Raw genomic sequence first — 15,918 nt, 5'->3', positions numbered from 1 at the left:
ATATATATATGCTTATTTCACTCCAGTCATATTCAACTTTTAACCACATTTTACCGTATCCTAACATTTTCCCCGTGAATTCTTAACAGACTTCCTGTCATCTGACTGATATTAATAACCAACTGTTTCTTTAAAAATAATTTAAATGTCATCATAAAATTAGTCTAGTCAAACTAACCATATAAACATTATCATTGTTTTTTAAGTTAAAAAATATATTAGGTGAGGTCATATACTACTATAAAAATTGTTTATTAGTAGTACCAATATAATGATGAATAGCACTTTTATTCTATCACGTTGTAATATACTGTTATAGATAGTAAATTGAATATTGAATTTGAACAAAACAACTTGATGAATATATATATTCACTCTGAATAAATAATTTTCTACTTAACGTTTATTGTTTTCTGTTTTCTTATCATAGTGATTAATTTTAATCCAATCAGAATTTTTAAAAGGTTTGACACGATAGGGGTATGGATTGACAAAATGATGACGAAAAAAAACTATTAAGAATATGAAATGATATATCATGAAATATTCTTGTAAAATATTAATGAAAGTTAAATATACCGAAAAGGTTAATAGTTGTAATTTTGTCAATCACTCTGTGTTTATGTATGTATTGTTGAAAGGGAAAGAATAATAATATAGGGTATAGTTTTATGTTCATAGGTTGGATTATTGACGATTAGCTTAGTTAGTCGATTACTGAAACCAGGAGCACTGGACAGTTGTTTCATCTTAGTAAGTAACCTCTTTTAGCAGTGTATGTTCACGATCTACCACCATAAAAGTTTGAACTCAAGATGATACATCAAATCCAGTGCTTCCTATCTTTGATCGGTTGTGTAATTAAGATTAATCAGTGATAAATTCTATAAAGATTTAACAGTTTCCATAATTCAATCAAAAGAATCAATCTCATTCTTGTTTTAATGTTCGCCATAAATGTTCCATTTAATTCATTAGCTAGCGCAACTATTTAACTAACAATTTCTCTTCCGCTCTCTCTCTCTCTCTCTCTCCCTTTTATACTAATGACCACATATATGCATATACAGACATATTTTTAGGTAGAAATTTCCCTCTTACTAATAAAGTGAACAAAAATGGGTATGTCAATCTATTTAATGTGATAAGAGAGTAAGTAATACAGGCGATGAAGAAGCAATAGAGAGAAAAAAACGTTGTTAACTAGGATTTCTTTCTTTCTTTTTTGTTTTACTTCGAAAAAAATTGAAATATCAACCAGAAAAAGAGTTGAAAAACATTAAACTATCATATCATAGATACACACAAACAAATTTGTGTGTCTATGTGTGTTTATAACCATACTTTTTTCTGTTGTCCATTAATGATAAGTCTATATATATATATGTGAGTGTGTGTGTGTGTGTTTATATTTTATACACATATGATTGGAAGAATTATTTTTCATATATCCATTGGAAAGAATTTTTAATGAATATAGGGAATGGGGGGGAGGGAGTCATAAATATATTTTTCACAAGCAAAAAACAAAATCATAAATGATTCTTAAACAGACCTATTGATAATGATGACGATGGAGATGATGATGGTGATGGTGATTATGATTAACAAACCCCTTTTAATTTTGTCCAATCTGAATTAAACTACATGGTTTAAATAATAAATTCAATGAATAAATATACCAGTAAGCAAATGATGCATAGAGAAAAAAATGAAAGGGGTAATTTGTATGTGTACAACTACTGTATATTTATGTATGTATGGAAGTATGTATGTATGTATGCATGGAATAAATATTTTCGATATGTTGACAGAAGCACAAATCAAATTATTACATTTTTTGTTGTTGTTGTAAGGAATAAATAACAACGAAATACTTTTACTTTCGATTATATATACATATATATATGTACACCAATTTTTATAACTATAAACCTTATTAAGTTACTAATTTGACGATTGTCAAGATATGTATGGGTAAATATATATGTGCAATGTTTCAATTTGGATCCAATCACTAAGGTGCTACAACGTGATATTAATATACACTTCTTGACATATTATTTGTGATCAATTGTAACAGTCATTAATTACTTCATTTCTCATTACCATTATGTAAGTTATTATTATTATTAATCTGCAATTTACATTGATAAGAGTAAATCCAATTTATGATTCGAATAATTAAACCCATAACTTCCAATCGCGACTTATTTTACACTTACATTATAGTTAGAATTTTTTCTGGTTAACGTTTTTTGGGGTCGGTAACCTCATACCCGACCTTCCTCCTTTATCCTGGCTTGGGATCGGCAGTAGCCTCAGAGGGGCTCGAGGCGGAGTTTTGAGGTTAAATAATTAACGTTGAGATGCAAACATTATATACATATATATAAGGACTAGTATTACTAATTTGTTATTTAATCAACGTATTACATCCATTATGATATAAAAACAAGAAAGATTAGCTCAATAAAGAATTCGTCTGTCGATTAACTTATTCTTAAGTCCCTACAACTTTATATATATGCGGATTTCTATGAAGATATCCAATACTATGTTTATTTGTATGTTTTGTTAGTATTGTCTATGATTTCGCTAAAAATCTAGCAAAATCAGAAGTATATTTTTAAAAAATTCACTGGACGTTTTCCATTATCATGGTCTTAACCTATAATTTACCTTTCCACTGTCGCCTTCTTTATCGAGGTTGCCCCTAAAATAATTGAGTTATTTCTGTTACTACTTTAACATTTCATCTTATCATATTACGTTACCTTCTTCTACATTTATCTTGTCTTTATCGGTTTCGTTCTAATGAATATTGTTGATCCTAATAAGTCTTCAATTTCTTAAATTAAAAATCGTATTTTCGTGCTTTTATTTATATTCTCTCGGTTACAAGGTTAAGTGATTTGTTACTATGATTAATGTTAACAAATATATTGCTTATCATTTAGATAGAAAGTATATATCTATGTAATTTTTATGATTTACGAATGAATCCATGGAAAAGCGAACCATTCTCTGAACCAATCTTTCTTGTTCTTATTAATCAATCTCCCAAATCAATGTAGTTGGACTGAGGTTTAAACCATTAGTCTATTGGTCGAACATTAATATCTTCAGTACCTACTTTGAATGAATATGTTATTATCACTGAGAAGTATTATAGTTACCATATATTTAGTAAATATTCATCCAGAGATTGTTTACTTACTTAAGCTTATTGCCCCCTCTTAGAACATAGACCGCAGATTATTGATTTAAGTGACTTTTTTCTGGTTAGCGTTTTTGTAGCAAGGTTTTTATTTATTGAGATAAGTTTTGCTAACCTTATAACCAACTTTTCTTCGTTACCCTGACTTCGGAATATCTAGAGGTGTTTCGTAGAGTGACTGATACAATTGTTCAATTTCAGTTTGACAATCTTTAATAATGTACATGTTGATGATTCTACACACATACATATGAGCTGTAACACATAACATTTAGGTAGAAGCCCGGGATCAAGACACCAATGAGAGTTATTTGTGTGAATATCCAGCAGTCTATACTATCAATGTTAATAATTATATGATGCAATTAAGAATGATAGAAAGTTTAGAGAATTGAGGCAACTCTTTATTTAATTTGTTTATAAATGAAGAATTATTTCACGTTTTTTAAAAATTATAAATTGAGTCAAGAAAGATATCAATAGTTTAGCAAAAAGCTAATAGAATTTCAAGCTGTTGAAAGGTATACTTTCATGAGTATTTTATTCATAGATCGTATTTGCAACAAATTAATCTTTCACTGGTTGAAATCATGAGTCAACTGAAGCTAGATCACCATGGAAAACCTGGAAGCACTGGACGGCCGTTTCGTCCTAGTGTGGGACTCCTCAGCAGTGCGAATCCATGACCCCGCACCCCGCGAGATTCGAACCCAGGACCTATCAGTCTCGCGCCAGGTGCTTAACCAACTAGACCACTGAACCGACCAGCATCCAACGGTGTTAATGTCTAACTTCAACTAATCCACGAAATTGCGCCACCGTACATCATTGTCATCAGTGAGTTACTATCTCACAACAGATCTGGTTGAACTCCACTGGTAACGGCTTCTCACTAGAACTGCAAGAGTATCTCTTGAAGTCAGTCACTAATGAGCAGATGATTATTATCTTTGTTACAACCCGAGTGAAAACAAGGAATCATTGGACAGATTTTCCAATCTAGCTTAAGAATTTTCAACAGTGCGTATTGATGACCTTGGCAGGGATCTAACCCAGATTAAACATTTCATTAAAATGAAATAAACAGATCAGACTGATGATATAAACTTCATCACATAAAATTTAGTAAACTATTGGTATAAGTTAGATAAGAAAATAAAAGTTTGTTTGTAAGTTTGTAATCATGGATTGACTTTGAATAGACAACCATTGACAACCAGGAACCACTAGATAGAAGTTTTGTTTTAGTATAGGACTCCCCAGTTCAAATCAATAATCGTACCAAGGATCAAATCTAGAACTGTAAGGTGTCAAGTTAAAACCTCAACCTTCAGATCAGATTTGATATCCAACGGTTTATATTTCTGATATACGATTCCTATTATGGGAACAAAGTAGCTATACAATCCTTCCTTGTTTTTAATATAGATTGAGAAGTTCCGATACCTAGGGTAATTATTCATCAGTAATTTGATTAATTGACTAATTAATTGCTTTCATTGTCATTTCTACTTTCATATTTATTTCTAGCATTCAATTGGATTATTTCACACACAAATAGTTTTTAGATTGAGAAAAAACTCGTTCATATTGTCAAAATTGTTTCCTATAGCTTTTTTCTCTTATTCCACCGATGTGTGATTTACTATCCCAACCACAGCAACAACAACAACAACAACAAAGACAACAAAGAACGGGACAGAAATTATCGGCTCGACAATTAAACAAAAATCATCATTTATCAATCATAGATAATAATAATAATAATAGTAACAATAATACTACTATTAGTAATACTACCAGTACTTCTACTGAAATGTCATCAAATTTATGTACAAATTCAAATCGTTTCAATAATTCAATTAGCAATGGCAGCCGTTCGTCAAAATTGAATCAACAACAACAAAATTCACAAAGAACTGATATAAATTCTTTAGTTGATGACGATAATACTACTGATAGTATTGGTAGTAATAACAGTAGTAGTATAAAGCATACATCATGGTCACCAAGTGAAAGTTCCAATAATAATAATAATAATAATAATAATAATAATAATATCAATAATAATAACCGGGGAAATTCTTCTTTGAAAGATCAAAATCATATTTCAATAAATGGGGATTTACAGCAGCAACAACAAGGGAGATGTTCAACGAAAAATGAAGCATTGAATCCACTGTCGGATATGAATAGTCAATGTCTAATAATTGAGCAAAGATCTAAAACTTCAATCAGTTTTGATAGCATGCAATCAACACATAGTAACCATTCAAATTCTATTAAACATGATCATTGCTCATTGACCTCATCGAAATCACCACCATTATCTCCATCCAATTCGTCGTCGTCATCATCATCATCAGTAGCATCAAATCATAGTCTTTCATTTAGAAATAATGAAAATTCTCAGTGGAACAATAATCATAACATTCGTAGGGATGCCACTACTATTAATTCTTTTAATACAAAATCTCAAGCAGGCAAGGTTGATAAATCAAATTCAGTAAGTCAATAGTTTCTTTTTATGTGTACCTCACCACATAAGTACAGTTTCATAAGTTTTTCATTCTTCAAAAGTTATAGTTTCATTGTAAGCCTTTTGTTAACTTTGTTAATTTTGTTCTAAGAAACTATTATATGTTTAGATTGATATAATGAATGGATCAATGCTAGACCACCATTGTAAACCTGGAAGGACTGGATGGCCGTTTTGTCCTATTATGGGACTCGTGGGCAGTGCGCATCCACGATCCTGCAGGCGAAACTCGTGCTTCCAGGTTTTCAATGGTGATCTAACATTGATCCATTCATGATATGAATCTAAGCTCAACAATCTCCATAAATCCATACTGGAAAAACTATGATACGGTCGATTGTTACCAAAATGTATGCTTTTTTCAAATACTTCGAATAACCGAAAATAATTAACCGACTTTTAATAATAAAATGTCGAACGAAATATAATGATGTTGTACAATGCTGTTTAAGTTGATCCTTTTCGTATAAAAGAAAGATCAAGAAGCACTAACAAAATACATGAATAAAAATAAATCACTATAAAACTTTTGATTACTCAAACTCTACTCCAAATCAACATTATCAACAGATAGTTAGCATTAGGGTTGGATAATAAGAACGGAAACGGTATTCTAACTAGGTTAATCGTTTAGTTGATATTTTAACGCCAAATCTTACGGTTGTTCACGTATCTCACCCATCTCACCATTGATATCTTTTTTGGATAGACTGTAGAACATTTGAAAGTAATGCACAGCATCGTCAATCAATAATATTCACATATCTCATAAATCGAAGGTAATGAAACCAATAAAAATATCATTCTATGTATATTATCTCTTCAGGTGTTAAAACCGTTCATTGGAAGCGCTGAAAATGTATACTTGGAATACTGTATAGGGTATTTACATATTTATCATAAAAATGGTTACTTATCAAGTCTCCGTAAGGAAAAGATCAAAGTCAAAATTTGCTAATCAATTCATTAGTTTGGGTTTGAATTAAAATGCACAAGTTAGAAGTTATTCTAACTTAATAACTAATTGGATTAAACTCTGGGCGTTTGAAGTGAAAGGCATTACATTCGAGTCCTTGTATGAATATAAATACTGCGATGCAGATACATCTAGCCACTAACAAACATATCTTGACTTCAGATTACATGATTTAAATCAATATCCCACTGGAAGTATTATTTCTCTAAAAATAGCAGATACGTTTCCATGTTGATGAGGTCCAACTCAGTTATGAAACTTGGGTTAAACAGAGATTCTATATGATTACCACAAACCATCGTAACACTGAAACATATAATGGATATCAAATCATTTAAACTAATTAAGAGAATTCTATCGGTACTTACAATTAGACTAATATGATGTTGGCTACTATTCGATATAAACATTTGTCACTCACTAAATATTTAATCCATTTTAATGTGTATATCAATATGCAATGTAAAAAAAGTAGAACAATTGATTACATCATAGTAAATATGGATTGTCACTAACAGTAGAATTCAGAATAAGTGCATTTCGTTATATTTGGGATTTCTCATTTGGAGGTACCTGTATCCCAATGTCTATGTTCATGCTAGGACTTGTAGTCGGCATCTATCGCACCGAAATAAAACATAATGTCCACTGAGCTATTGAGTCGATTTAATCACTACGTTTTTCGACAGGTTTGAATTTTCCCGTTGCCTTAAGTGTTTAATATTCATTAGTTTCAAACTAGGAAGGAGATTTTTTTTACTTACTGATGTTAATTCATATGTTAAAATGCTAAATTTAAGTTAACCCAGAGAATTTCTCTGTCTCTTGCAACAAAGTTTCTAAAAGAATAATTTACACATCCCTAAAAATGCACACCTCGCCTTATCCCATGGATATTCGTCTCCGGTGGTAAGGTCACAACAAGTACGGAGCTAACAAGAAAATTACTCACAAAAACGTTGTGTGTGACCGATCTCAAGCAGTTGTCCCTTGAGCACTGCGGTCACACTCTCAGATCATTAAGACCACCTCTAATCCAACTTCCTTTTCAGGTACCTCCAGAAGAACCCTTCCACGGTGTGGGCAACCGGGAAGTGATAACCGTCCTCATACCTCTAACAGCACTCAATACCACTGTATTCATAATCAACCTCTCTCTTCAATTCCTATTATTCCTCCTACATCGACTAACTAATTTTGGAATATATTTTATAAAAACGCTGACATTCTAGTAAACGATCAGAACGATCTGACGAGTTCTGGAAAAAAAGACTAGATTGACGTACAAATCTTCTATTTTATTATTAACTCTAATGAATTAACAATAGAAAAACCTCCGAATTATGCAATGAAGCATGGTACTATTAAAACAATGAATACAAAACTGTATACTAAATTTTTTTAAAAACTGTGATTGAGAATCACATGTCATTATTACAGTATTTAAGTATGGAGATAGGATGTGTATCTGTAAATTTGTAGTGTATCTACTTTTCAATGTTGAATATATAGGTCCTGTTCGTAGAAGCTGTGTGTAGATGACTTTAGATAGTCAAATTGAAATCCCTAGTAAAAATTCCATTCATATATGCAGTACTAACCTACTAAATGAATGGTTAAATGTTTGAATATGATAGATATTGTACTTTTATTTAAAACTAGAAAAGGATGATTATCATTACACGTAAGTGTGAACACACACATAGTAGTGTCGCAGAAGTTTTATTAGATACTTTTTATGACTTTGTACCATCTTACTCAGACCTAACATTGTCTCAATTTATGAGAGATGTCGCGTAACGCCTATATAAATAGTATATTCTAGTTAAAATGAATATTTTCACTTTCATAGTATGATTAACTCAGTGTCATATACCTCAAACTGGTAGTGGAAGGTTGAACTCCCTCAGTAAGCATCATCTGCTCCCAGGTCTCAAGTACGCCTTGCTGACAAGTGTCAAATAGCACGAAACCTGGACTTATTTTACACTAAACAACCTGATTAAAATCAAATTTATTCCACTAGTTACTTTCCAACCTACCAGTTTAATTGGCCAGTGTTACACGATACAATGTTGAGTTGAGTATTACTTTTAAACTATCTTCATTCTTTAGTCTCATTTTATTTTTCTTCTCCTCTGTAGCCTTCATTTTATGCAATATTTCCTCTTTGTCTGTATATTGATAATCTGGATTGATACATAATTGTATCCGAAGTCTTATATTTTCTAAGACTGACCAACTAAAACCGGTAGATAGTTAGATCAGTAATTGTTGCCTTAGAAGTAAATTAACCCTGATGAAATACAAAATATGTAGGAATTGACTTTCAGACTAAAGGTACATCGTGTGCTACTGTAGTGTGGAGAGCATAAATCTAGAAAGAGAAGAGCAAGGAAATAAAGTGAGCCAATGACCTCTTAAGTTCAGTTACATTTAATAATAAAGGCAATCGATAATGAGCAACAGTAACACAGGCGTGAATTGAAGAAAATTTGATGATTGAAATTAGACGTTAATATAGTAAAAATTTAAAAAATTAAGTATAGGGGTCTTGTGGATATTGTTAGATTCCCACAGTTTGCATCATTGATTGGTCTTGATTAAAACACCCCTGGAAAACCAGGGAGATCTGGATAGCTGTTTCGTCCTAGCGTAGGACTCCTCAAAAGTACACATTCACTCAAGGCCTTCAGGTCTGGCAACGACGGCTTAATTTTTAAACTACCGAGTCGGCTTCACAACATTGCAAATACAGTGATCTGACAGGTGGTCACAATATATCAAACCTGAAGGTCCTGGATTCAATCCTCATAGGAGGTCGTAGATGTATATAGCAAAAGTATCCCATACAAGAAAGAAATGGATATAGTTTTACTTGGCTTCAAAATGACTGACTTGATGACATATTTCAGGCAAGATCTACGTGGAAAAACATAACTTGTGAAACTATTTCGATCACAAATGACATAAACAACGATTCGAATAACTATCATCATTAAGTTACGACTGCTGGATTTCAAGCTGAGATATCTAATTGTATATTATAACTATTTCATAGACATTAAATTGGAAGTTTACACCTCTCGATACAGGACATGGACGACGTGGAACTTGACATATATGCGGTGGATTATCAGGACAAATACCAGAGTAGTGGAAGTGATAACAATATCAATTAGGCAAATATAACATAATAGAAGAAAGAATAAATCCGAGACTAAAGTGTGTGGGATAATTTCAAAACTCACGACCTAAGGTAAGACAAATAGTCGACTGATTCTGAGCCATTTTACTCAAGGTCTCCAAATATTGATTGTGATAATCGAGTCAACCACAAACAACACGGCTCGGGTCGTCAGTCGATGAATTCATAGATTTATATCACTCCTTGGTTCGGGCTTCCCCAGCTGTTTTCTATTCTACCCATACACTAGCTAACATCACTCATCTAGGTTGGTCTTGGTTGGATAAAAATAATACATATCCCAATCACTCCAGTAAATAAAGATTAACTACTTCATCAACTGGTTTACCATTCTTACTTAGTGGCATATTCCTAACCATAACATTGATCACTAGGTGTTTCTAACGTGCACAAACAATTTACTACTAGTAACCATAAAGTAATAGGAGCGAGGTTACATGCAACGTTTTCAATGTTCGATATGTGTGTCATTTTCAGCATTTTCAGAAATCCTCTATTCATTTAGTGAGTGAGTACTGAAAATTATAGTGTGATTTTCATTAGAGATATTATTCCAAGGTGTAATTTTCATCATCTTTGTGTTTTTTTTACGAAGACTGTTGAAGTGTGTTACACTAATACATTTAGAGCAAACAATTTCAGATACCTTCAGGATCTCACTTGAAAAAAGAATACCATATAGAGAGGTTTATATAATTTTACTGTAGTTCATTTTACTAGTTCTGCGACGCTAATTGATAAAACATTGTACAGCTATTTCGTTCTAGTTCAAGACTTTTTAACAATCAACACAGTCATGACTTCAAGCTAGGACCTTTGTGTTTTCCTCACCAATCACAATACATAGAGAATCTAATAATACATTCCCATCTTTAACCAATGCCATTAATGAGTGATTATTTTATTTCCCAATTGATTACACTCCACTATTTGTTACTAACTAACTAGAACATTTTATGAAATTCGTCATCTCGAAGCTAGTCAACTTGTGTTGGTTAAACTAATAGACAACAAAATAAACAACTTCCAATTATATTCACAATCATTATATGACATTAATATTGTACCATAGTATTTGAATTAATGTACATATGCCAACAATAGACTGATCAATTGCAGTCCTAAATAACAATAAGAAGATACAAGTAAAACAACATCAAGTAAGTATAAATTCACTCCATTTTACAAGGAAGTGGCTCAGTGGATAACGCGATGATGTTTGAAGCAAATGGTAGTGGGTTCGAGTCCAAAAGTGAATACCAACTGTGAGATGCAGGTACATCCATCTGACGAGTCCCAAATAGAATTAAATGTGCTTACTAGATTCTACTGCTAGCTACTATCCATCTTTGGTTAAAAAGCTTGTGACTTAAGGTAATATCGAAGCAATCTGCACAGAATACACATATGCCAATAAGAGACTGATCAATTGCAGTGCTAAATAACAATTGGAAGATACAAGTAAAACAACATCAAATGAATTGAATTAATAAGTTCATAAGATTTTATACATACACCTATATGTTTGTTAATATGTTGGCTTATCTTTTACGTATTTATAACATTTTTAAAGCATTCAACTATTGTATAGAATCCATTATATATCGCCTGTCATACAATATTAAAATCTACATATCAATGACATACAATACACTTTTATTAGTTACGCATATGTATACTTTGAATTATTCCCAAATTAGAAAAGTGGTTAATACACATAACAATGTTGATTATATATCCATGTATATACAATAAGGACATGTATAACTTTCTTTCACCTACATGAACAATTAATTACTATTCTCTATATGAAAAAAATATCGTTGATTACTTCGGTCGTTCTAATGACGATAACTAAATTTAGATGACTATTACGTATGTGTAATAGGGAGAGAGAGAGAGGGAGAGAGAGAGGAAGAGAGAGGGAAAAAAGGAAGAGAACCATAGTTGAAAAGACAAAAAAATTTAGTGTTAAATCTAAGGTCATATTATTTGTTTTAACTATAATCAAACATCATAGATTGTAGAAAACAAAAATTAGTGTTAATACAATAAACCATATTAGAAGAAGTTCAATATTTAGAAATTTAAATGATGACAACTGTGTTATGATTATTAATAGTGGATAGTCAATACAACAATATACATATAGAAACAATTTGGAAGGGGTTAAAACAACATAAACCACCATGAAATTGTTTGTTATTTTGCATCTGCGGTCATTTCTTAAGATGTTCACGTTATTCCCTATTTCTTCCGGTTAATCTCTAACTCCTGTGATAATAATAATAATAATGTATGAATATACGAGATTCATCGGCCTCATCTAGGTGATTATTTCAAATAAAAAATAATCGTGCTTATGTTTTTGTGTGCAAATAAGAGACCCTGTATACACATATATATATATATACATATATAGATGTTATTGTTAGTAGAAGGATATTGTGTCCGGGCTATAAAAACTTCTCTCTCTCTCTCTCTCTCTGTATGTGTGTGTGTACTGTGACGGTGGTAAGATGAATTAGAACACAACAGCTGTTCTATAAATGTCATCTAAGGACAAAGCACACAACTAGAATAAAGTGATTATTATAGACATGAATGGTCATGACAACGATAATGATAACTATGGGGAGAATTGTGATGTTCATATTTCAATAATTTAAAATGTTAAACCTCAAAAATTAAAAGAAAAATGTTATTAAATAAATTTCAATATGTTTTAATTAATAATTTTATGGAAATTTGATAAATCTAAAAGGTAGTTTTCATCACCATCATCACCATCATCATCATTCATAGGTTGCTGACCTATATTTCTAGAAAGAAAAAAAACAAAAAAAAAGAGAACTAGGATGGACAGGACAGCTGTTTCAGTAATATTTTTTTGAATTTTACAGTAGTATAATTATCTATTTATAATTTGTTGGCTAGTAGACTTGAAGTTTACAACAACAACAACAACAACAACAAAACTCACTCCTATTAATTACTTACAATCATCTAATATCATTTATTTTCAATGTCAAGTTAATTATACTAGTGATTAGATCAAGATATTAGACAGTAGATAGTTGGTTTAATGATATAAAAATGGGTTTTGTGAAGATTTTTTAGAAATTTCACAACCAGTTCTGATATTCATCAACACATGCTCACTAGTGACTGAATTCAAGAGGTGTTTCATGAAGTTCTAGTGAGACATAGTGACTAGTGAAGTTTAACCAGGTCTGTTTTGAGATAGTAACTCACTGATGACAATGGTGTACGGTGGCGCAACTTCGTGGATTGGTTGAAGTTAGACATTAACAGCGTCGGATGCCGGCTCAGTGGTCCAGTGGTTAAGTGCTCGTGCGAAACCAGTAGGTTCTGGGCTCGAATCCCGCGGGGTGCGGGATCGTGGATGTGCACTGCTGAAGACGAAACGGCCGTCCAGTGCTTCCAGGTTTTCCATAGTAGTCTAGCTTCAATTGACTAATGATATAAGTGTTAGAATTTTAACCATTGGTTTCTAATTTAGCATTTTACTCCATTTAGTTCAATTTAGATAATCAGATAGTATCATTAACATTTATGAATAATATGTGATTTGAAGCTAAGTACAATGATGGTAAATGAGATAAATCATCATTATCGCACAACTGACTTTAAATATCAATAAAGATTAAACTAAGATGTTCAGGTTACTAATCAATCTTGAAAAGAATGCCTGATAGGTAACATTCTTTTTTACTATTTCATCATAACCGTTTAACTTCATTCACGAAATCAGATCAAGTCTAGTAAGGTCATAGAATGTGAAAAATGCTCACCATTAGAAAATGAAACATTTGATAAACAAAGTTTAGAATTTAACGATACCATAGTTAACATGATAATCTTGATCTGTTAATTTGTCAAAAATTCTATTAATAAGGATTTTTATTTTACCGTTACTGATGTCAAGAATTGTAAGTGATCAGTCTCTACTGGTATATATGTATCCTGAACAGATTGCCTCGATAATGCCTTTGTTTGCAAGTACTTAATTTATTTAGTTTATTGATAACTATGATGCTCAGGACAGTTGAGCTTCGTCTTATCCGAGACTCGACAGATGGATGTATCAGGATCCTAATGTTGATGTTCACATTCAATACCAAAACAAAATGTGCATATCGTATTCCATTGTTGACCTCACATCATATATACTAGAAATTCGTAAATTTATCTGAAATTTGTAAGATACTAAGTGACATTTTCAGAATTCCTGAAATAAGAAAATATTGATTTTTTCCCTCGGTGCTCATAAGATATCTGAAGGGGATTTTGTGAAGATTTTAGAAATTTCACTGGTTGAAATCATGAGTCGATTGAAGCTAAATCACCATGGAAAACCTGGAAGCACTGGACGGCCGTTTCCTCCTAGTATGGGACTCCTCAGCAGTGCGCATTAGTGATATTTCTAAAATCTCCACAAAAAACCCCTTCTGATAATAATCATCTGCTCACTAGTGACTGACTTCAAGAGATACTCTTGCAGTTCTAGTGAGAAGCCGTTACCAGTGGAGTTCAACCAGATCTGTTGTGAGATAGTAACTCACTGATGACAATGATGTACGGTGGCGCAATTTCGTGGATTAGTTGAAGTTAGACATTAACACCGTTGGATGCTGGTCGGTTCAGTGGTCTAGTTGGTTAAGCACCTGGCGCGAGACTGATAGGTCCTGGGTTCGAATCTCGCGGGGTGCGGGGTCGTGGATTCGCACTGCTGAGGAGTCCCACACTGGGACGAAACGGCCGTCCAGTGCTTCCAGGTTTTCCATGGTGATCTACCTTCAATTGACTCATGATTTCAATCAGTATAAGATATCTATCATGAATGATTAACATACAACTCTAATGTCAATGAATGTTTCTTCTTATCTCTATACTTTTGCCTTGGTCTTAAGGAATTACATATGTATTTCAGAAAAAAAGGATCGTAAGAATGACAGACTGTTCATGAAAATGGTAACAAAACAAGTAGATATTATAAAGGCTTTCAATAACGAATAACTTCTGGAAGTTAGTTATAATGAGATGTGACAATGTAATAAGTAAAACTTTGATAGATAATTTTTTTTGATTGAGATCATGAACCGATTGATGTTAGACCACCACAATTGAAAACCTGGGAGCACTGGACGGCCATCTCGTCCTACTGTGGGACTCTTCGGCAGTGCGCATCCACAATCCCACTCGTGGGATTCGAACCCAGGGCCTTCGGTCTCGCGCGCGAACGCTTAACCAACTGGACCACTGAGCCGGCATCCAATGGTGATAGTTTCTAACATCAACCAATCCACGAAATTGCGCGACCAACTTCCGTTGTACTGAGGTAGACACCTGTCTCTACCCGACAAGGATTAGCTCCACTGGTCACGGCTTCTCACTAGAACTCCGAGAATTCTCTCACATTTTCTGAACTTTTCATTCCCTGTATATTTTTCTATATCTTGAGCATAGTATTAGACCATACTGTTACTCTTCAATAAATGATGACTTACAAACCTTGAAAACGTTATTGATGATAATGATGAATTCTTACTTATTTACTATGATTCACTACATTACCCTAATTATTTTACTTCTTACCATACTTCTTTATACTGAGTGTTGTATATTTATTAGTAAACGTTAGTGTTATCCAGAATCGAACTCGGTAACTTTCTAGATAACATGTTGTTCATTTGGAACGTAAAGTACCTAGTTTGACTAATCAATGTGATAGTATCAATATCTAGCTGACTGATCTGATATAGGATGAAACACATCCTGGATTCTACTCTTAACCACATATCAAATATATTGAAATGTTACCTATTTACATTCTAGTTTTATACTGTTTATGATTTAACAGCTTAAAACATTTAAATGTTAACTATTTGTTAGAATAACTATTTAAATATTATTAAACTAGATAGTTTCTCAACTGTTTTGTTTTTGTATAT

At 32.4% G+C, this 15,918-nt stretch overlaps 1 protein-coding gene across 1 annotated transcript in view; it reads left to right on the top strand.

Annotated features, from left to right (window-relative positions):
* Positions 1-1,942: 1,942 nt before the first annotated feature.
* The window catches only part of ARID3A (AT-rich interactive domain-containing protein 3A), a 51,972-nt gene continuing 37,996 nt past the window's right edge, over positions 1,943-15,918 (top strand). The window contains exons 1-2 of the mRNA XM_012939045.3: positions 1,943-2,115; positions 4,751-5,726. Coding sequence (XP_012794499.3) covers positions 4,854-5,726 — 873 coding nt within the window. The 5' untranslated portion in view covers positions 1,943-2,115; positions 4,751-4,853. The remainder of the gene's footprint in view (positions 2,116-4,750; positions 5,727-15,918) is intronic.

Source organism: Schistosoma haematobium, chromosome 1 (assembly GCF_000699445.3).
Source record: "Schistosoma haematobium chromosome 1, whole genome shotgun sequence".
Lineage (NCBI taxonomy): Eukaryota > Metazoa > Platyhelminthes > Trematoda > Strigeidida > Schistosomatidae > Schistosoma > Schistosoma haematobium.
Note: the sequence above shows the minus strand (reverse complement) of the source record. Positions and strands in the feature narration are given on the sequence as shown.